Below are 23,416 nucleotides of genomic sequence, written 5' to 3'. Positions count from 1 at the left end.
GCTGGACTAAATCAAAGACATCATCGACTGACTAAGACCTACTGAGGTCATAGTCGATAGTAGAGTGAAGACCTACTGATAATTAGGATTTCAATTACATATTTATCTTTTGCATATCGTCACAAAGCCGTGAAAATAGATTTTCCTAAGTTTTCGGAAAGCACATAAAACATTCTTATGAATATCTCTTTTTAAAAGTCGTTAAAACTATTTTTTATGTATGTAAAGTTATAGTATGTAGTTTAATATTATTATATGTATGAACAATATGTATTATATTTAATTATTATATGTGTATTAGAATTTATAACATGTTGTTTAGTTTGCAATATTTTTATGTAGGTATGAATTTTTATTGCCGCACCAACCCGTTCCTTATAAGAAGTACTTTCGCCAAAGGTTGTCTGGGAGAGATCGCTTTAGTGATAAGACCGCCTTTGCACACCTCAACTAGTTTTTATATTTTTTTAATTTTTTAATGTTTTTCTCTTGGTATTTTGTTTTTGTGTGTGTGTGTGTAATAAAAATAATATCATCATATCATGCAAAAATCAAATATTCCCATCAATATTGCTAAGCAAAATAAAATTTTTAGCATTAAATATATACAGGTTTTTTATGATTTTTTTTGTATATAATGATGGTAGAGTTGTTTAATGTACCTCCTTAAAATTATGCTAAATTGACTTGCGCGGTATTTTTAACTAAGCGGCGATATGTGCCTCAGTAACGACCCGAAATTAATTAATTTTACAACCCCGTGCCTTGCCGAGCACGTTAAACCGTCTTTCCCGGTTATTATTACTAACATGGAATTCAGGTCTTATATGAAGAACGATACCCGATGTATGAAATAATCTTTCACAATTTTTTTTAAATCATCACCAATACGCGAAAATAAATGATAAAAAGTAAAAAAAATTATAAATAGTTTCAAACCCTGCTTAAATAACGAAAACCTTATATTTGACAACTAGTCTAGGCGTGGTCGGTGGCCACTTAAGTGTTTTTGTTTATGCGTATAATTGAGACCGTGTTAAACCACCGACTACGTCTATTGGCTAAATATGAGAACTTTGTTATTTAATCAGGGTCTCTTGTAGTCCGGTGATACCTACTCTCCTCATAACACGCTCTAAAAATTTCATCGAATAAAATTAAGAAATATTTCTTGAACCCTATTTACATAGCACTACATGTTAATGGAAAAAAAGTCTATGGACCACATGTTCCTAATTGGATCCTACAAGGATTCGTAATAGAATGTCAAGCTACTGCAAGTATGTTAATCCGCCGTTTTATTGCTAATACTAAGTTGACAATTTTTTTTTAAATTACACTACAAGTTAGCCCTTGACTGTAATCTCACTGGCTGGTTAGTGATGATACAGTCTAAGATAAATATAAACAATAAATAAACATTAAATATACTATCACAATACAAACATCGCCATCTAGCCTCAAATTAAGCGTAAAGCTTGTGTTATGGGTACTAAGATGACTGATGAATAACTAGCGTACCCAGCCCGCTTCGCCGGGCTAGCTTTTGCTTTATTTTATTTAAACTAGTGTTGCCCAAATGCAAGAACAAGACGAGACTTAGCCAGTCTTGGTCTTGGTCTTGCGCCAATACACCTGGTCTTGGTCTTGGTCTTGGTCTTGCGCTCCCAGTCTTGGTCTTGGTCTTGGTCTTGCAGCAAGAGTCTTGCAAGTCTTGCAATTACCTATTAGTCTATTACTATTTATTAAAGTTTACTTTAAATCTTAGAAAAACGTATTAGAATTGGAACATTGTGAGCTTGAATTAACATAGCCATAGTAAAGATCAAGCAGATTAATAAATAACTGAAGATTTGATAAGAAATTCGAAAAATCAACTGACCTATATGTCGTTTTCCATGGAAGTAACTGTTTCTTAATAAACATTTATGATTTATAAGCTTACATTTGCTAAAACATGTAAAAAAACAAATTAATTACAATAACTTGACTGTATTTTAAAGAACAATACTTATCTGTCTAGAAAGAGATTGAACCCTCAACTTATAAGAAATTTAATAAAAGAGTTTTACGATTTATCATTTATTTGAATAAAAAATAAAATACAACACAAATCAACAGCTTTATCATTAGGTTATGATACTTTATATCAATTCTTTTGACCAAGAATTAATACAAAGTAACCATCTGGCTGACTCATCACTTAACCTATTTCTATGTTTTCTAATTACTAATGATGCTTTAGAAAATAACCTCTCAGCAGGTACTGAAGTTGCAGGTATTGAGAGAAAATCACGGGCCATTTTCGATAAAATCGGATACTCTGTCTCATGCGTCCTCCACCAATCTAAAATGTCTTCCGAGCTGGCAGTTCTTGGTTTTCTCAGGTACTCCTCCAACTCGTCTATCACTAAGCCTTGAAGACAAGATCCAGATGACGTCGAGGGACATTCATAGAGTTTATCAAAGTCTATTACGTCTTCATCTTCATCACATACTTTATTGTCTTTTTCTGGTAATTCCAGAGATTTGTTCAGTGAGTGTAGACTTTTATATTCTTCATAAAGTTCATTGAACTTGCGCAGACTTTCTGTTTTAAGTTGCTTCCCCCACATTGTCAGGTCAAAAGTCTGAGCCTTATGCCTTGGGTCTAAAATTAAAGAAGTACAATAAATCCAGTTGCTCTTCTTGTAATGTTTAAGCATTTTGTCTCGAGCTGCTTGGAAAGCTAGAATGAGCCTTTCATCCACTTCAGATCGATTAGGTTTCTCATCTAACTGTTTTACCATGGATTCTCATTCTCTTTCTCATCTCATTCAAATACTTACTCTCATCATCTCTCTCAGAGATATTCGAACACTTTTTTGCTATTTTTTCTTGTAAAAACTTAAGAAATATAATGACTAAATGTACAATAATAGTACCTAAGTAATTAGTTTAAAACCATATAAGTAATCAATATTATAATTACTTACTAGAATGAATTATTATGACATCTACTACCTATCCTCACCATTTTATCCTAATCATAATACTACTTGCGTGATCAGTATAATGTATTCATTTTCATTCTAAGCACTCTGAAACTTATTTATTCTTTGGAACACCTGTAGGTACTCTTAAAATTCGAAATTATTTTGCATGAATAGTGTCAAATGTTATGATTTCGGCGCGGCGGCAACGATTGTTTTAGATTTCAAAAGAAGCCGCCGGGGCGTGTATCATAACCATGTACTTCCGAAAAGCGGCAAATTTCTTTGAGAAGTAAGTACAAAACCTTTGATGCCGCATTATCAAAGTGCCGATGGTTAAAACATAACTATGCATGCACTCAGTTTGATTTTGATAGATATTTTTTTATTCGCTATGTTTATGGTATTAGTCGTAATGCGCATAGGTCCAGTTTTTCATATTCTTTGATATAGTTTTTTGCGTCTCATAGAATTCCTAAGCGTACCTACCTACCTATACACCGAACTGTTACACCTAACTACTCCGTGAAATAGCGCTAAGTCCTAGCTGCAAGACGCAAGAGTCTTGCAGGCTATGTCTTGTTCTTGCTCAAGTCTTGCACGGTCAGTCTTGGTCTTGGTCTTGCTAAAAATACGCGGTCTTGTTCTTGGTCTTGGTCTTGCAAAAACGCAAGAACAAGACCAAGACTGCAAGACCAAGACTGAATTTGGGCAACACTAATTTAAACAATAAAATCCTTCATTAAATTTTTAATTTAAGTCTCATAATATATTAAATCATTTATTTCTCTCCGTATACACTCTCTTCTATTCTCTTCTCGAGCGGGTGAAGATCATTATCTACACCCATGTACATCTAACAATAGAATATCATCATAGTAAATAAAATCTGTATTTGACAGTTTGACAGTTCAAAAATAGGAGTGCTCCGATCGTAACTAAACTTTACAGGATAACTCGCCAAGTCAATCCGGAGATTCCCTGAAAGTTTCATCGACATCGGTCCAGCCGTTGCGGAGCCTATTCGAAGATACCCACACACTTTCTCTTTTATATATACATAAATATTTATAATATACGGGTAACCACCCAGACACTGAAAAACATTCATGTTCATCTCACAAACATTTTCCAGTTGTGGGAATCGAACCCACGGCTTTGGACTCAGCAAGAAGGTTCGCTGCCCACTGCGCCAATCGGCCGTCAAAGATGGTAACGGGTTAACCTGTTAGGGGTTATATTAAACCCATACTAACTACCCATACACCCACCCTAATCGGTTTCTAAGTCTTCGTCGGTAGGGTGGTAACTAGCCGCGACCGAAGCTTTCCACCAGACCAGACCAGAGAAAAATTCGGAAATGAATAAAATTCCCAAATCCTCTGTCGGGCATCGAGCCCGGGACCCCCACCAACCTCAGCGCTCATCGCTGAGCTAAGGAGGTCGTCAAAAATTCCAACAGTTCTTGTAGTAATGATTTTTCCTCAAAAATGAATTATCATTTTCATAGGACTCCAAACTAATAAACATTAATAAACAAATAATAAACTTATTACTACAACAAGATTAAGCTTAAATATAAAAAACAGAGTTTTAGATTTTCGTGGTATTATTAGAAAATCAATTAAATGGTGGCTTACTTATTTTGTCTTTTAACTACAAGAACTAATTACACAATTTGTTTATTCGCGCATAACTGTTCGCAAATAATAATGCGCTAAGGATTTTTACAAATTTATGCTAGAACTGTATATAAATAGACTGCTAGAAACGAAAAAAAGTAAACTATCTTAGTTCGGATAGTAACATTATATTTATAGCAAATCAAATTCGATATATAGTATAGTATATATTAGTAGTAGTAGACTGTAGCATACGTAGTGAGATAATGGCGAAAGTACATTCTTAAACGTATAACTAAAGCTACGATGGTTCCAAACGCGAGAAGCCCACAACAAACTTAGCTTAACTATTAAAAAAATCTTGGTAATTTTTCTAATAAAATAAATCTCGATTAAATTCTAATTTAATGAATTAATTATTTAAATAATTTCGAAAAAAAAACTATTCACAAAAAATATTTAATAATCGAATCTCACCAAAGAGGTCAAAGGTTTATCCCACAGGCCGCAAAGATGCCTCAAAATAACACAGTCACTGTCCTAATCTCTTTTTAAAAAGACACTGCGAATATTGAAATTCGAACTTCGGAGTACTCAGTAGGGCACGAGTACTTTGCACGTTGGTCACGAATCGACTGACGTTCTGCCTGTACCGACGACTACTATACCCTAACGCATTATTTGTTACTAGAGTACAGCATACAGTGCGCGCAGTCCACCGCATGGACTGCGCGCACTGTAGACATTTTCAGGACACTAAAACTATTTATTTTCTATTAACTGTTGTTCATCGTATTTTAATCTAAGATATCTCACAGTTTAGTTTCCCACTCAAGCTAATATAAAAGACAAAGCTCTATTAATCAAAAGGCGGTTAGGTGTGTATATTTCCATTGCAGTAAAGCTAAAGTAGTCAACATAAAACTAAAGCTACAAAAGTTTTAAAAATTTTAACGCGCTCTCTTCTAGGGCATGATGAGTATTTTCACAGAAATACGACTAAAAGAATACAGCAACAAATTTTATCTTGTCACTCTATTATCCTTAGCTCAGTCCCAATGTTGCGCACAGGCCTCCTCTTTATTAGTGTTGCCAGGATTTAATGATTATTTAGTCTTCTTAATGATTTTAGCCGGGAATGTCTAGAGCTTACCTTACTTACCCGAGAAACTGGGACTTGCGGGATAGGTATCTACGTTTACTTATTTTAGTTCTAACTAATAATAATCCGAACTCAAATTTTGTGAAAATTTCTTAATATTAATTTTTAACTACCTGGCCACTTATTATTATTTTATCATTCTAAACAAGCAATTTTATGTATTGTACGCTCAAATCGTCGTGTCATTCAAAGTCTGCCAACCTGTAGTGGAAGCAGCATGGAGGGACAAACGTGGCATAGCGTCGCACTCACGCAGTGTTTTGTAACACTTCAATTGACAGCGCCTTTAAAGTATCAGACCTTGAAAACACTACGTAACAATTGCAACGTTATGCCACGTTTATTAATAAGGCCCACTGAATTTACATATCGCATAGACCGATGTTATGCTTTGTAGTTAATGTCCGTGGGGAATGCATGAATTTTGTATGGAGAAAAACATAGGCTCGACATAAATTAGCTACTGATGCGTAGAACCGCTGAAATTGTGTGTGAAAAACAAGTCAGTAGGTACCTGTAGCTTTTACTAGTGTTCAACATCATCATATCAACCCATTATCGGCCTACTACAGTGCAGGAGTCTCCTCCCACAATGAGAATCTATATAATTTCAGTCAGTTTTCTCTCCATCTAGCCCCAAAGTAAGCGTAGCTTGTGTTATTGGTACTAAGATGACTGATATATATTTTTATGAATAATATAAATAAATACTTATAATATGTACATTACATAAACACCCAGACACTGAAAAACATTCATGTTCAACACAGAAAGATTTCCAGTTGTGGGAATCGAACCCACGGCCTTGAGCTCGGAAAGCAGGGTCGCTGCCCACTGCGCCAATCGGCAAATGGTTATCAGGTACGTATTTCCAAAGTTGCAATGTTATCAAGGGCGTGGGAAGTCTACCAATCTGCATTTGGCCAGCTTGGTGGACAACGACCTAAACCCTTCTCATTCTGAGAGGAGTTAAGCGGAGGAGGATTACACCCGGGCCCAGTAGTGGGCTTGTAATATGTTGTAGCATTTGCTGTGGCTATAGGTATAAAATCTCAAAAATAAGACCAAAATAACATGTAGGGCAAAACAAAATCCAGAGCAAGAAAAATATTCATTGAAATTCTATTCTAATTCTATTCTCAATAGCTGCTCTTAAAACGCCCCAGCGTGGTTTATATCGACATTAATATCCGTTAAAGGGCCAATGCGAAACGTTTGGATTGAAAAATGTAATCAACTATTTTTAAGCCGATTTTTTTTTGTTTTTCTACTGAGCGTCTGTTTGTTTGTGGTTTATCTCGTAGTTTTTCCGTCCTGTAGTTTGTAGATGATATTTTTTATCCCGAAAAAAGTACCTGGGAAACATTTCCCGCGGGATTCAGAAAAGTAGGTATCTTTCGGAACCTTGCACGGCTTTGCAGTTACACCAGACATTGCAATATTTTAAATATTAATACTCGTAGTTTGCAGGATTTTTAAAATATCGAAACAAACGCGGATGGTTTCGCGGACCAAAGCAAATTAGAAATGCAGATAATACAGATTATACAGCTATTCCTATTTGTAGAATAACTATTTATCTTTATCATCGTCACTATAACCGATTGACGCCCACTGCTGGACATAGGTCTATTGTAGGGAACTTCTATCTATGGTCTAACGCCGCTTGTTTCCAGCGGCTCCCAGCGACTCGTTTGATGTCGTCTGTCCACCTCGTTGCGTTTGCGTTTGTCGGCCCTTCACGAGGTTGCGGGGTCACCATTCCAACACCTTGGGTCCCCAAGGTCTATTGGTTCTCCGAACTTGTTATCTTACTATTAGTAAAATGCAACTGTACTGTTAATGTAAAATTAAATAAATAATTAATAAATCACTCATATAGACTAGTGCCAATATAAATATCTATATATATAAGATAAAGGAATGTTAGTTACACCATTTATAACTAAAGAACGCCTGGACCAATTTTTATGATATTTAATTTTTTGGATTTTTCTTAGACCGGAATAGGATAATAAGTATTAAAATATAACATTCATAAAAAAAAAAAATGATCCGCGGTACGTAGTTCGCCGGGACAGCTAGTATTAAATATAAGGAAATATTTGTTGAATACATATGTGTTTTTATGGCTGCCCACACACGTGTCAATATTATGGCCATATTGGCCAATAAAGAAAAATATATAAATATTATTGACAACATGCGGAATAATGACAATTGTGCGGGGAGCCTAAAATTATACGCTTTTAACGTTATTGGGTAAGGAAATATTGTACAAAACATCTTTTACATACATGCAGGCTCACTCGCTACGTGAATAGGTATAAAAATACCGCAAAATAGATAAATGACTGTATTTATGTAATATCCGTAAAATGCTTAGTTATCTGTACATTTAGGTCAAAATAACGAACATTTTATCCTCCATTGTTTTCTCTTCATCAAATTGACTTAGGTGGTAACGTATGGCATTTATTGATTTAAGCGTAGTACAGTTATTTGAGATTATTTAAACAAAATTGGAAATGAAGACTTCGATAGGTTTTATTTACTTTTCTTTCTGTTTGTTAAGAGTTTTTAACTAGCTTCGCCCCGCGGTTTAGTTGCTTAGTTAGAAAGTGAAGGACGGACGATATTATTGGTGTAAAATAAGAATGTATAAACCACCCTTGAGAATTTGTGGTTTCTTCAGGACTAAAAGTAACCTATATTAGGTACTCTGCACCCTTCCAACTAACTATGGAAAGAAGATTGTTTATTGGTTCCTTTCTTAGGGCAAACAAATAAACACACATTCGCATTCATAATATTAGTATATATTTCATGAGAAAAAATTGATGAGATATAGATTACAGAATGCCTAATGCCTCTCAAATCACGTGATTTGCATGGACAGTCCATAAAAAAAATATTTTATCGATCTCCATGGCGTCAGGGTTTTATATGTAAGTAGGTGGTCCCGAATTAGACCCCGGCACGGGCAATATGGGAATTTATAATTTCTGAAATTTCCCCAGTCTAAGGTATTAGTCTCTTTTTCCACCGTGACTAGTTACAACCCTTTTGAAATAGACTTGTCGCCAAGCGATTTAGCGTTCCACTACGATATTTAGTAGAAACCGATTCAGGGTTTAAAAAAAGGTAACAGGTTAGCCCCCTAACAACATAATTTGCCAGTTGAGATTGCAGTCAAGGGTTGCATGTAGCGGAATTTAAAAAAGACATGTCGCATGCGCGGTTGTCAGCTGTCAGAATAATTACACAATAAGCAGATGTTGGAAACGTTCTAATTTCTTCACTCAACCAATCGCGAGATTTGCCGACAGTTGATCGTTTATAATGTTGCTATTCTGTTCGAAAAGCCACTTTCTATCGTTTTCCGGTCTACAAGCGACGCGTGCATAGCTCCATATTGTACACCCACGTCCCACATACTAGCAGCTACTTGTGTATAAATATTATGCGCACGCGCATGCAATGCGATCGGTATCGGTAACTGCGAACGTCAATCACGATTATGATAATAAAAATATAGGCATATTTATTAATTTTCTACTGTCAAACTGCTATTATATCTATAATATTATAAACTAAAAAAATCGTGTGTTTATTTATTCGTTATCGTAAACTTTGAAACTGCTGAATCGATTTTAAGTATAAGAGCTTTTTATTCCAGAGCTTGTCCGGAGAATTGCTCATTTCAGCATATTCTGAAAATTAGGCTTAATTTGCTATACTCCGCGAAAAGCAGGAGAATCTGTATGGTGTAATTTATAATTTCTTCAATCCTTTATACTCCACAACAAACAGATATTCGGCAATGTCCCCTATACGCTCCGAAACCGGAGCATCCTCAGGAACTGTTGACTTTACAATGAATAATTGTTGAAAAATCGGCCTAATGTGTCGCCTTTTAAACCTTTCTTACCCCATATCCCTACCCCCTACCTTATCTATCTCAAGCTTATTTCAGCCGCCAAGCAGCGTTGCTGTGTTCCGGTCTGAAGGTCATGGCTTCCGGTGTAAATACAGGCACATGAGGCTTAACGCCTCTATCTCAAGTTGTTCGCCACAAGCCGGCAATTGGGGGTAAAAGGGGGCAGGGTTTCGATATCATGATTTGTCCCTTGTAAATCTTAGATTACCCCTAGAAACCGTTTCTAACGCACTGTCTACGTTCTCGGAAGTTGTGTCAACGTTCACATTAGAATAATTTTACGAGCAAAAGTTAAGTAGGTTAGCAGTTACGTGTCGAAAGATTAAGTACCGCGTACTTATTGTTATGAATTTGCAGAGTGCGTTATTTCCCATAGTTCTGCGAAGGACGTCATGTTTCCAGTTGATTTCCTGTCATTTTACGTAATTAAGCATGTTTATACTGAAAAGCATCTAAGGTTATGACACATTACTGACTTTCAGTACTGTGTCATAGCCTGGTACCTTAACTGTACGTACCTAAAACATATTATTTTTTATAGTTATAATTGTCGTACCAAGCAGATGGCCGACCCAGTGGCGTGCATAGAGGATATGCGCAGGGTATGCAGATGATATAAAATGAAGAAAATCTCCAGTACGAGTTATAAATACTTGAGGGTAGGCTTTTTATAACTCTTACAATGCCTATCCTTAAATTTTTTTATAACTTGTACTGGAGATTTTATTCATTTTATATTATCTGCATACCCTGTGCATACCCTCTATGCACGCCACTGGGCCGACCTGATGTTAAGTGGTAATCCATAGCCTATAAACAAAGCATCACTTCGCGGGATATGACAGGGACAAGTTTTGGAAATTTCCGCCCTGTGTCCATAAATCTGAGGTTTAGCAGTTAAGGCTCATGTGCACGTTATATAACCAGCAACCACGCCCTTCAGACCGGAAAACAGGAATGCTGCTTAGCGACCGCAATGCTTCTTAGCGGCAGTTATAAGCATGACGGTAGCACTTCCCCGGACGAGCTCTGTCACGAAAATCTCTATCACTACTGAAAACTCCACCGGCCTATAGACACAAAAATTAATACTAAAATCCCAGAACATATTATCAAAGAAAAAGAAGAAATAAACATTATTTTAGAATTATTAAAAAAATACTTGCCGGAGAAGGCTTATTATAAAATTAACGACTTTCTCAATGGAAATATTTTACAATGACAATAGGTATTAAGTCCATTTTGAAATGTAAACATTAGTTTGACATTCCTTTTTGAAAATATAACAATTATGTAATCTATATGGTATTATAATGGAATTGTAACTGGATAAATAAATAAATAATAAAACAAAAATTAATATGAAGCCATAGAGATAGAACATATAAAAAAAAAATAATAAGAATATTTAAAAATAAAATGGTCATAGTTTTAAAGATTTGCCTTACGATTATGTAAAGGGAATGTACTAGGACTTCTATGTACCTACTTAATACGTTTATTTAAATAAATAAATTGCTATAGTTTAAAAAGGTACATCGATCGCAATTCACTACAACACCACGAGGTATGTGTCACCTATGACTAAAGTAGTACCTACCCAGTCTTCGTCTTATTTTCAGATGTAGCTGGAATTATTGAATTATTCATGGTATTGATAACGCCATCGAGTTTTATATTATTAGTCATAATAATGACTGGGTTAATAATTTTTAATTAAAACAATTATGATTATCATTGGATATAATTAACTGACTCTGTCAACTCTGTTTTCCATGTTGAGAACTGGAAACTTGCTCCCATTTTCTTATTCCTAAATGGCTCGAAATAATATCATCATCCTCAATCTGAGTAACAGCCCGCAGTGGAAATATCCCTCTTTCCTATACGTTTTAATGAAAACCGAAATAATACTTTACAGGCTTTACATTATTTGCTGTCTCTGAAACTTATCTGTGAAACGCTTGTAGTTTTTGAGTAAACCATTGCCATAGTTTTTAGTGAAAGAAATCAGATACAGCCAAAACATCACCTGCAAAATTAAAATTAAGTGACCATTTTATGAGATACGCGTCGCTTAGTGTAGGTGCTATGCCCGTGTCGGTCTTTTATCTTCAGTAGGGTTGTCAAAAGTAAACACTGAGAACGTTTTGAATTCGTTTGTATGGAAAAAAAAATATGCTTCTTTTGATTTAATATTTTTACAATTATTATCCTTATGAAATATACTTATACAACCTTCAAAAGTATTTCGTAATTACGTTACACGTTGTATAATAGCCTATAACAGTGCACTGTTGGACTAAAAGCCATTCCTCTATAATGACCACCCTGGGCAAATGGCCTTTTTATTTTGATCGTGGTAATAATGGTAGTAGTAGCACAGATTATGCTGCTGCCCGTTTTCCCGCGGGAAGAGGGGTGGTGGTGTCAACTTTATTCTGACCTTCTGTCACCTCACGGTACATTCTTAGCTTATTGTGTTTTGCTTTCAAAGCTTGTTTTCAATCAAACACGGGGATGATTCCTCATCATCAACCCATTACCATTTTTGACGGTTGATTAGCGCAGTGGTGACACTGCTCCCTGAGTCCAAGGCCGTGGGTTCGATTCCCACAACCGAATCGTAAATGTTTTTGTGATGAACATAAATGTTTTTGAACGTCTGGTTGTTTATATGTCTAAGTATTTATGTATATTATTCATAAAAATATTCATCAGTCATCTTAGTACCCATAACACAAGCTACGCTTACTTTGGGGCTAGGTTGCTAGGCTAGCTAGGCTACGGTGTGTATTGTCGTAGTATATATATATATATATTTATTTATAAAAAAGCTACGTGATACAGTAAATTTATAAAGTGGGTAAATAATTAAACTTTTGATAACTATAAATTTATATTTGCCAGACATTTATGTTCATGACATTGAGTTGGTGGGTATTTTGATATAAATACGACTGCATTATCGATGCACCGCAGTCCTACATGGACTCGAACGATGCAAAGATAACTCCCGGTGTCTTAGTCGTTTATCATACGCTAACTTTGGGGCTAGATGGCGATGTGTGGATTGCCGTAGTATATTTATTTATTTCCTATTACCGGCAGTTTGATTACGTGCTTATCTCACAACAGGCTCCTAACAGGCGTAAATCTCGCAATCTTTGCTGTCAAGCATCACTTTTGCGTAGGTATGCAAAATTAAAAACACAAAAATGACGTTTGACAGCAAAGCTCGAAAGATTTACGCCTGTAGCAAGCCTGTCGTGTAAGTGTCGTGTCGATACATAATGACTTCAAACAAAACTTCTTTATCCAAAAGTTGCCTGGCAGAGATCGCTACTAAGCGATAAGGCTGCCTTTTGTGTTCTACTTCTGTCTTTGTATTTCTATTGTTTTTTTTATTTTCTAAACTTCATAGTGGTGTACAAAAAAGAGTTAAATAAATAAATGAATAAAACTTTAAAGGCCCACTATAACAGGGCACGGGTGTCATCTCCGAATGAGACTACTCTCAGGCTTACAGATTTCCTTACGAACTTTTAATATACCAAGGACTTCCGCAGTATAACGCCTGCTTCGAACCAAAATTGTAATGCGACGTGTTGATACTAATGCAACAATATAAATTATAAACAGTGCGCATGTTTTATAGCTAAGGGCGAAGGTGAATACAAACAACTGTATGTACGGGCATGTTATTGCAGTCGGTATAGGCCATTGTTCCTAACAATCGCTGGCATTACCCCGTGACGTTTAGACAGTGTTGCCACTTGATGTTATTTTTAAAGGTCGTTGACTTTACATTTTATTGGGAGTTGACTTTTTTTTTATTAGCATTCCTAATTAAAAGGCGATGGTCTCGGGACCGAGAGTTCGATCCCTGGTAATCACCTCAAACTAGATGTGCGTCGTGAGGAAACAACAACAATCAGCATTCGATTAAGACGATATCTAGGTTTAGTGAAAATAGGCATACAAAACAATTTAAGAATATCGTTAAAAATACAACCATTTGATTTGTCTCAACACGCTCTGCTTGGTGTAGGTCGGGAGGCGAATTGTAAGTATGTTGCCACTCTATCCTATCGATCCGTCTTGTCTCCAACTAGACCGTCAATGGTCCGACATTCTGACGCCAAGTTTTGGCGCCGACGTTCTACAGTGGTCGGGGTTGAATATCGTATAGTAGGGGTGCGTATCCAAGCCCCCAAGGTTATTGGCTGACCTGTTTTCATACTCTATCCTGTTTTTGTCTCCTTGAACTTTTAACTAGTACAGTAACTACGCCGTAACTGTGTTACGTACAGCGTAAGTAATTATCTTATACCTAGTTACCCAGTACGTTATTGTACATTACAGTACAGTAGCTTTAGTATATTTGCTCGCTTACAATCGAAAAGTCATTTTCGAATTGAAGTATTAATTTAACATCAGAGTAAAATGGATCTTAATCGTATAAAAACAGTTCCTTAGCTCGGACTTTATAAGAACGTTTGTAAAACAAAAATCGAAATGTACATGGTTTGCGACTCTAAAACGAGTGATCTAGGTCCTTTTCACTTTGGCGATACAGAGTTTTATACTCGAAAACAACTAGTCAATTGTGAGCGAGCAAATTTTCCTGGCCTCTAATAAAACAATAGACAGCAGCGTAATTTTTAACTAAGCAGTTATTTGTGGCTTAAACATATCCATGTGACATATACTATCAATCGGTTTCAGCCAACCAAAAGCAGCGTGGTGGGTTGATTCTTAATCCTTCTCTATTTTAAAAGGCTAGGCTCAGGCCCACGAATGGTACGTTTCTATACTGAAAAGATAACGAATTATATTTGGGTTAATTGCATGAGGATTTTGCATGTCGTAGGTTAAATGCAAGACGTAAACCTCCCTTTGCGTGGGCTAGATGGAAGACAAGGTATTCGGCTAATAACTTTTTATCTGGTGCGTGCAATGCTTTCAACAACCAATATAGTGAGACGGACATTTTTCACGTCAAATTTGGCACTATTAAGAATATAATTTTGCAAAATAAGTGTTATAAGCTGTTAAAGTTTTTGTTTTTTTTTGTTTAATTTGATTTTGTTGAACAATTTCGCTTTGTACTGAATCGCTAAGCTCTTATGGTTAATGTAATCGTCTATGTATAACTAAGTTGTGGAAACTTCATTGGTTTATGTGATGTAAAAATGTGTGTTTTTCAAGTCCGGGGTGATGCATAGATTACCACATACATATTGAAGAACCACTTGAAGCTTGATATCGGTTTATTTATATGTATTACTCTCATACGCAAGGCTAGTGTTTGCGACACTCTCTCAAAATCTGTGTTTCCTAAATCTCACAATCTGGGTGTCTTTGAAGCAAACGTGAGGCATCCCCTAGACCCCGTGTACAGTTTGCGGCACTCACGAATAAAAAAAAATACAAGAAGCACTATGCATAATCCATTAATACAGTTATTATCATAGATAAAGTTAAACCGAGTCAGTGTTCCGTCTAACGGCACCGTGCGCTCCAAATATGCGCATGCGCACGCGTTAGGATGACAAGGGACTCATTAGCATGTAAAGTGGGTAGGTGAGGCACTCGACAAGGTAGCGAAGGTATAATTAACCTACAACAATCGTCATAATTTCACTTAAATTCAATTCAACCTTTTAAATATCATAGTCCTTCGTATCCGATAACGTAAATACAATGCATCTCAGATGAGAAGTTCTGGAGCGAATAATCCACAACACATTTTGCACGGGTTTTAATACATGCGTTTTGAAGTTAATCGCACATCGAACCACAAGTTGCGTTCGCAGTTGAGTGTGAGTTGAATATTTCCTTCAATCAAGTAATAGTTTATCTACCCACTACTAAAGTTACTAGGCACGCGGATACTCAAAGACGTAAACTCCCCTCTCGGTCATTTTTCACTATCTCCTTTTCTGTGCGCCAAATCTAATTGAGTAGGTATTTAAGGTCACATTATTCGATGGACGTCCACTGCTGAACATAGTATTTTGTAGGGAGTTCCTAATTCAGCTGTCTGCATCATCCGCTGAGTGACTCTGAATATGTTAAACATAATAAATTCATTTTACTTACGTTTTCCTTTAGCGGCGCAATTTTGTCAGTACCAACTTCGGCGTCACACAAAAAATCCTTTAGTTGAAGCTCCGACGATATCGTCACAAAACTAGAGCGTTGGCTCTGTACAGACACAGTAAATAACTGTTTAGTTTCCTTATTAGCGAGCAATAAGAAACAACCTATTAGGACTGCGAGGGATGCGTTGCGGTGGCGCGGCAATATCTATTATTGTAACAGGCTTTCGCTTTGACGAAAGAATATTTGAGTGGGTACTAAATACTATACAATCAATGTTTTAACACTAATGTGAAAAAAGCGCGGCCAATTTATCCGCAGGACTATTGTAAACAAACACATGTATAGTTGGTATTTTAGTGTTAAACAACATTTTACAGAAAACTACAGAAACTTTATTGTTTTTTTTTTTTCAGAAGACTAAAATGTTGTTTAAATCTACACAAGGCAAACGACCTGACATTTGTTTGTTTACAAATTAGTCCGCGGATAAATTAGCCGCACTTTGTAAATTTTACAAAACTTATAATAATGCCCTAATAAACTTTAGATCGTATATATTAAAATGACTGTCCATTTAAACGATAAATGTCGCCATGTTGAAATAAAAACAAAACTTACGTTATCCGTTAGAGGCGCAATTTTGTCCAAACAAACGTCGACCTCGCACAGAAATTCCTTCAGCTCGGGCGATATCGTCACAAAACTAGAATAAAGGCTCTCCAGTTTTAATGTTTATTCGGTTTAACTATACAGTTAACTATCGAGTTAATTATTCAATTGAAATCGGATCCTTGACTCGAATTCGTCGACCTACGAACGATTGGAAAATTGTGAATTAAAACAATTCAATGACAATTACAAAAGGTGCCTCAACGAATTGAGAAGATAATGGTAGATAGTGCTAGATACTTGTCCAAAACCATTGACAAATAAACAAGAATAAAGTCAAGTTGAGCCCAAATTAACTCGAAGATAAAATATATATACGGTTGTACTAACTTTCACAGGAAGCAAGGTTTTCCATGTTTTTTTTGAACTTGTCTTATTACGTAAACAAACCATTACTTTGTAAAGTATGTTTAAAAATATTAAAAATAATATAAACATACATTCATAGAGAAAATCACTATTTTTAAATTTAATTACTTTACACTTTTTTTTCTATTTAAAAATTATTTTTATAAAAAGATCGTTTAAATAATAGGACAAGTAGAAAAATACAGTACCTATTCCTGATTCCTAAGCGACCTAAATTATGTTAACTGATTGAGTAAAGTATATATCGTTTTGATCCTAGATTACTAGCAGTACTAATGACCACTAGCTTATATATTCACTGGGTGCCCACTCTCTAATCTATACTTAGTTATTTAAATCTGTATTCGGGTTTTGATTTTGTTTGCAGTAAGCACGTGTAAGCGCTATGAAAGAGCAAGTTGCTTGATGTTTTTTACGAAAAAAAACAATGATTTGTCTATATTTAAATCCAGAGTAGGAAAATACGCTAAATCTACTACAATACTTAGCAGCGGAATAATAAATCAGTTAATTTAACCTTTCGTTTGCGGGCATAGGGCGTACGCTTGGCGATTATTAACGAATACACAATTAGCACAAAATAAGTCACAGAAAAAACTAATAAAAGTCGCGTATCGTATCACTTCACAAACAAGCTATTCTGAAGCCAGCACCCAAGTGACTAAGATGTGACTCCGTATAGGATATATACTATATATGACCCTACTAATTTGACACTTGCATTGACCCCCAATTTACCGTTTTGCCCCCATCTTAAGACAGGATCTTATAATCTTTGACTCATTTACATTAGGTAGTAAACTATATATCATCATCCAAAGCTTACAACAGTCTACTTCTGTCGCTAACATGTGCAGGAGTCTTTACAGGGAAAGCATTAAGTTTTATCTTCTCCCAACACTTTATCAACTCTCCGAGCATTGGCGCACAAGTGGAGATAAATATCCATGGTGGGACGTTACAATGCACGGGTCTCCTCCCACAATGAAGTTTAACGCTAATAGATTATGCGTAAACCAATGCCATAGTTTTTACTCAAAGAAATCAGATACATCACATGCAAAACTTAAATCAAGTGACCCTTGTCCCTTCTGTCATTTTATAAGTTACGTCACATTGCGTAGGTACTATGCGCGTGTCGGCTTTTTATCTTCAATAGGGTTGTTATAAGTAAACACTTAAAATGTTATGAATTAGTTTGTATAGAAAAATAATTATGCTTCTTTTGATTTAATATTTTTACAGGTTGATTCCTTATGAAATATACTTATGCACCCTTCACAACAGTATTTCGTAATTTGTTATATATCTCATAGAGAAGTTAAGTGCGATTTGCTTCCTTGATGCACACAAGTCTGGAATGACCATTCTTCCGTTTTTTCCTCCACCAATATTAATAGATACCTTTAAATCAAGAGTTAACTGACATCCGTACTAACCTGCTCCACTTCAGGTTACATAATCATTCACTATGATCTGTGGCTATCTTACATGTAATCAAGACACGCGATAGCATGGCGAGCCAAGTTCAAGCCAAGAGAAAGGAACTGGCGACGTATCAATAGTGTGTTATATTTCACACTCGTTCTCATAAGATGCAGTCAAGCAGTGGTATTAAGAAAAATCTGTATAGGGTCCCAAAAATATAAATAAATATGTTCGATTTCAATTTATTTCCAATAAAAAATAAGTACAATTAGTTCATCTAAAGTAGAATAACTAGTGCTTAACTAAATATAAAAAAGGTGGGAAATAAAGTAGAAGTAAAATCATCGGAGAGCTATTTCATTAAACATGCTTAAATACGTAATTTTCGGTTTGCTTATCAATTAAATCAAGTAATTACTATTCAATGGTAATGCGAACATGAAATTAATAACCAAGCAACTTTAATATAATTCACCTCTTATTAAATCTCATTTGGTTATGATACGGCAGCGGCATCAAGATCCAGCAATCTTTAACAATTGTTTTCTTTTAAAATACTGGTACTACCTTGCGGTAGTCCATGAAAAACAATTTAGTGATTTTATTTAGTGAGTCGTAAAGCCATTGGAATAGATGGGAAAAGATTTTGAAGTTTATTTATTTTATGTTTGACTTGATGTGTCTTTAAACAAGATAATCAGATGAATCAAAGAGGGATAAATTTTTCACTTGCTGCCCAGAACTACAAAGCTTAGCTCAACAAATGGCTTTGTGACGTAGTTTTTCTGGAGCAAACCTAAGTCTGGAATAGGCTGAATTTTTCCACGGATGATGATGAAACCTTAAGTATCATATCAGAACTTAACACTGCGTTTTACCTAAACGCACGTTTTTATTAGTATCAGTACTACTAAATGTTGTTTTACTACAATTGAGGCTAAGTGTCTTCGTGATATAAAAGGACTAAACTTTAAATTAATTCTTTAATTCAAATAGTTCATGTTAAAGTTTCACATGAATGCGATTATTACATTATTATTCACATGAAAGTTTCGCAAATAGTACCTAATAGAGGTCAGAAATACATAATATAAACTTACATATGTATAAACGAAATTATTTATCTAAATTATTTAATAAATTATTATATTCTTCGTTTACATTTCTTTTGTGTAATGTATAACTGAAAGTGCTGTGTCGAGAAGGTAAACAGCTCCCTGAATAACACACATGGCGCCGACTGCCAAACCAACCTGAAATAAAAAGAAGATTTATCTTTTAACAACATTAATTTAGGTTATGGTCTGAAGTATGACTTTGTAGCAACTTAACAAAATTTACGATTAGAAGCGCTGGTTAAGCAACTGATTTAAGGGCCGTAATCAGGGCTTTGCCTTTCCAAGATCTACTTTCTTAAAACTAAAACCTCGAACCCGTGTTGATCCAGCAAAGGTCGATCACTGATGGGTGATCCCGTAAAAGATGGGTGATAGTAAGTTACGATTTAAACAACACTTGAGAATATTCAATTTGCTAGTTGAACGCTGTGAAGTAAATTATTCTAAGAGTTGCATTGCTAGCCATTGGTGCGTTACGATATCGCAGCAAGGATTTTATAACACAAGTCAAGCAATATTCAAGGAATTTTAGAAAGGCCTGTATTCCTTCCAAGTCGTATCTGTCCCCGAAATATGATAAGTATTACGTTTATTATTTTACTTGGATACATAAGCAAGGTTATTCAAAAGAAGAAAACGAAATTCGTAAATAATTTCGAGTAAATTGTAAACATTCCAATAAGCTAAAATGTATCTTGAGTCTTGACTGTACAACTTGCTTACGCAGGGAAATCTGCACAGTTCACAGCATCGGCACAAGGTTACGCCTTTTTGTTTATTCTTTTTTAGGATATAATTTGGTGAGTGTGCTCAGGACCTTCACAGTTTTGTTCCATCGTCACCTATCTTCTGTGAGACGTGACGTGAAGATACCGAGAGCGATAAATCTATCGCCCTTTTCACAAACCGTTTTTCATGCACTTTTCGCTTAGTTGTGGAACGCTCGGCTTGTGTGTTTTCTGCCACGTATACCTTAATTATCATTTAGGCAAAATTAAATAGGCATCTTTAAGACAAGTGCATCCCAATATCATAATGAGGCTTTATCATCGTTAAGCGTATAACTGCCTTACATTTTCGAATAATCAACTTAACAAAATACAAATTATCCACTCATTACCGGCATAGATAACGGGTCTCCCCCTCAGAATGAGAAGGTGTAGCTCGTAGTCCTACAATCTGTCTAAGTATGGATTTTTAGACCACATACGCCTTTGAACATTATGAAGAAATCGCGATGCAGATTTCTAGAAGAAGCGTGCCCACTCAACATTATCAACCCATTACCGGCCACTAAAGGTCACGAATAGTGAGAAACGTTTAAACCATAGTCCACAACACTGGCCTAGCGTGAATCGGCAGTCTACTCACGCCTTTGAGAATATTATGAAGAACAAAGGCATGCTGGTTTTCTCACAATGTTTCCTTCAACGTTCAATCGAGTAATATAATTGCTGAACTCCGAAAAGATAGGTACATGCTGACGACCTCTGAAAGTCTAACCCAGTAAGCTATCGTAAATTAAATACTTGCCTGTCTCTCAGCAAAGACGAATTGGAACTGATGCTCGCCCTGGTATCCACCCCAGTAATGTAAGGCTACTGCTCCGACGGCTATCCACATGAACACGCCGATGAAGTTCATCATGATTTCAGACAATGCCCTGGAACATATCATTAATAATGAGTTTCTTTTTGTTTCGTTGAAATTAACGTCACAGACAACTTGGCAATGGTGTCGCTTTTGTTGTACACAAACCAATCTAAAGCAGTGCTACGATTTTCCACGGGAAACATTGTGAAAAAGACAGCACTTTTTTATAACTGTCAATTTAGTTTAGTTAAGAGAATTCATTATTTAAGGCTAACTAGCTATATATATAAACGGCAAGCGTAGGCTTCATCAAAGGCGAATTTCCCGGCTAATAAATCTGCTCCAGCGGTTTAAGATGACTACAAAAATAACTTTTAGAGCATTTGGTAAATATTTCAATATGCGTGAATAAATTAGCATCTCTAATAGGTCATGGGCACTAGAAGAAGAAGAACAGATTTCTAAAATAAATCAATGCGTATGTCAATCAAAATTATTTGATATTCATGATATGATTGTATGATTCCTGATAGAGTACTACCTATCAGAATATTTTATTAGTAACGGATGAATGGACAAAAACCTGACTCAATGCTCAAGCCAAGGGCTACAACTGGCCAAAATTGGTAAACCTTAATTATTCTTTCTGATACTACCATTAAAAATATTTCGTCAATAATCTATAGATAAATGTACAATGATGTAACTCAATGCTATGCTATGCTATATTATAAGACTAAAATGACCTGAAACTGGTAGAAACTGATATCATTAAAAAAATAGGCACCTCTTATGTTCAGTCGTGCCAAAGAGGAACGTGATTATCTGCACAAGCGTGTAGATAAGGTAGCCGACTATTACACCCGAAGCTACGATCTCAGCATCTGGGTTCTTCTCCTCATTAAGGTTCCACGTGCCTCCCACTCCCAGGAACTCGCCATTGTATCCGGTACGATACAGCACCAAGATGATTATATTAAGAACCTGAAAATAAAAATACGCTTTTTAATAATGAAAAGTCATGTTCAATTAATACACATGCAAGATCCAAAGTTGTAGTACAGCTTTTTGAGGCAGCTCGTTTGGTGAAGTGCAATGCTATTTTCTGCCGCTAAGCAGCATTAGCTGTAATCGAACGTGAGTAATGCCCGTTTTTGTACAAGGAAATGCTTAAGCAATTAACACCTGATCAAAGAAGATTCGTAGGCTTACATTTATCTTTTACCAATCGATTTTCAATTAACAACTCTTATAGCTTAAATTATCTAAGATGTTTTCCACAAGAATAATTAATCACAATTTTGTGTTTATATTATCATATTTTTCATTTTTCAATCTGCCAGTCTCCTAAACATTGAATGCCATCTAAAGTTACAAACCGCCGAATCAGTGTTGTAACTTTAGATGGCACCCGTCGTTAGTCATCGTCTAAGAGAAGGTGAAACGTTATTTTGCTCTAAGCATCACTCGAATCATGCATCCGATTTGCGTTCCCTAGAATTATTGAAAACGGGCATAAGTTTGTTAGGCCTTAAAATATTGTTATACTTACTTTACAGTACAGATAAGAAATACAAGTAAAGTGATTCACGACAACAATCATAAGAAATAAGATAATCTCAATGGCAATTTAATAGAAATTATTTGTGTTAGGATTATTATCAGATGAACTCATTCCAATTGTATTCCTAAAAACATTTCTAATGAATGTAAAAGAACAAATTTACTACGTAAATTTTCAACTGTAAGTACATAATAATAAGAATGCGCTTTGTACGCTTCTACGGATGATAGCGATAAACTAAAGATAACGTGTGTACAATATAGTCCATAATGTCGTACCCTATTACGATTGTATAATTGCCCATTGAACATTCCCTTCTACGGAACCACAAAAGAAATACTATGCGTTATAATCTGTTTACTAATTTTGGACAACCATATTGGACATGTTTATGCTCTAACGTTTTTCAAGTTGTTATACGAAGTGGATAAATTGAGTTTTATGTTTATCGTTTAAAGCTTAGGTAATAACTAGAAAATAATGAGAAAGATACCGTAGCTAAAATAAAAACATAAATTGAAGTTACTATCTGGTCGACAAGAGGCAAATTTAAAAGTCTTTAATTATTCAGCTAGTATCTTCTTCTAGTGAGATGATGGTGGCGAGTGGTCACCAAACATTTCTTGTGGGTGTTGTACGAGGCGACTAGGGGAAAAAAGCGGAGAACGGTCGCGCCCTCTGCGCTGCTACTACCATTACTGGGATCATCAACCCGTCTACCCACGTGGTGGTTATGGGAACAGGACCTCTCCCGTTGGGAGTAGTCCAACAATGGACTGTTATAGGGTATTGATGATACCATACATCTACGTTCTATTTACTATTCGGGCATATTCTGCCGAAAATTCTGACTAGCAGTTTTCCTCATAAA

The 23,416-nt window shown here is 35.7% G+C and overlaps 2 protein-coding genes across 2 annotated transcripts in view; one reads left to right on the top strand and one right to left on the bottom strand.

Moving 5' to 3' along the window:
* The window catches only part of LOC120629134 (adenylosuccinate lyase), a 50,630-nt gene that overhangs the window by 13,194 nt on the left and 14,020 nt on the right, over positions 1-23,416 (top strand). The window lies entirely within an intron of this gene.
* The window catches only part of LOC120629135, a 43,404-nt gene that overhangs the window by 10,362 nt on the left and 9,626 nt on the right, over positions 1-23,416 (bottom strand). The window contains 5 exon segments of the mRNA XM_039897928.1: positions 15,802-15,906; positions 16,423-16,549; positions 19,432-19,523; positions 20,922-21,051; positions 21,769-21,965. Coding sequence (XP_039753862.1) covers positions 15,802-15,906; positions 16,423-16,549; positions 19,432-19,523; positions 20,922-21,051; positions 21,769-21,965 — 651 coding nt within the window.

The sequence above is a fragment of the Pararge aegeria genome, chromosome 14 (genome assembly GCF_905163445.1).
Source record: "Pararge aegeria chromosome 14, ilParAegt1.1, whole genome shotgun sequence".
In the NCBI taxonomy this organism is placed as follows: Eukaryota; Metazoa; Arthropoda; class Insecta; order Lepidoptera; family Nymphalidae; genus Pararge; species Pararge aegeria.
This window is presented reverse-complemented; position numbering and strand designations above follow the sequence as displayed.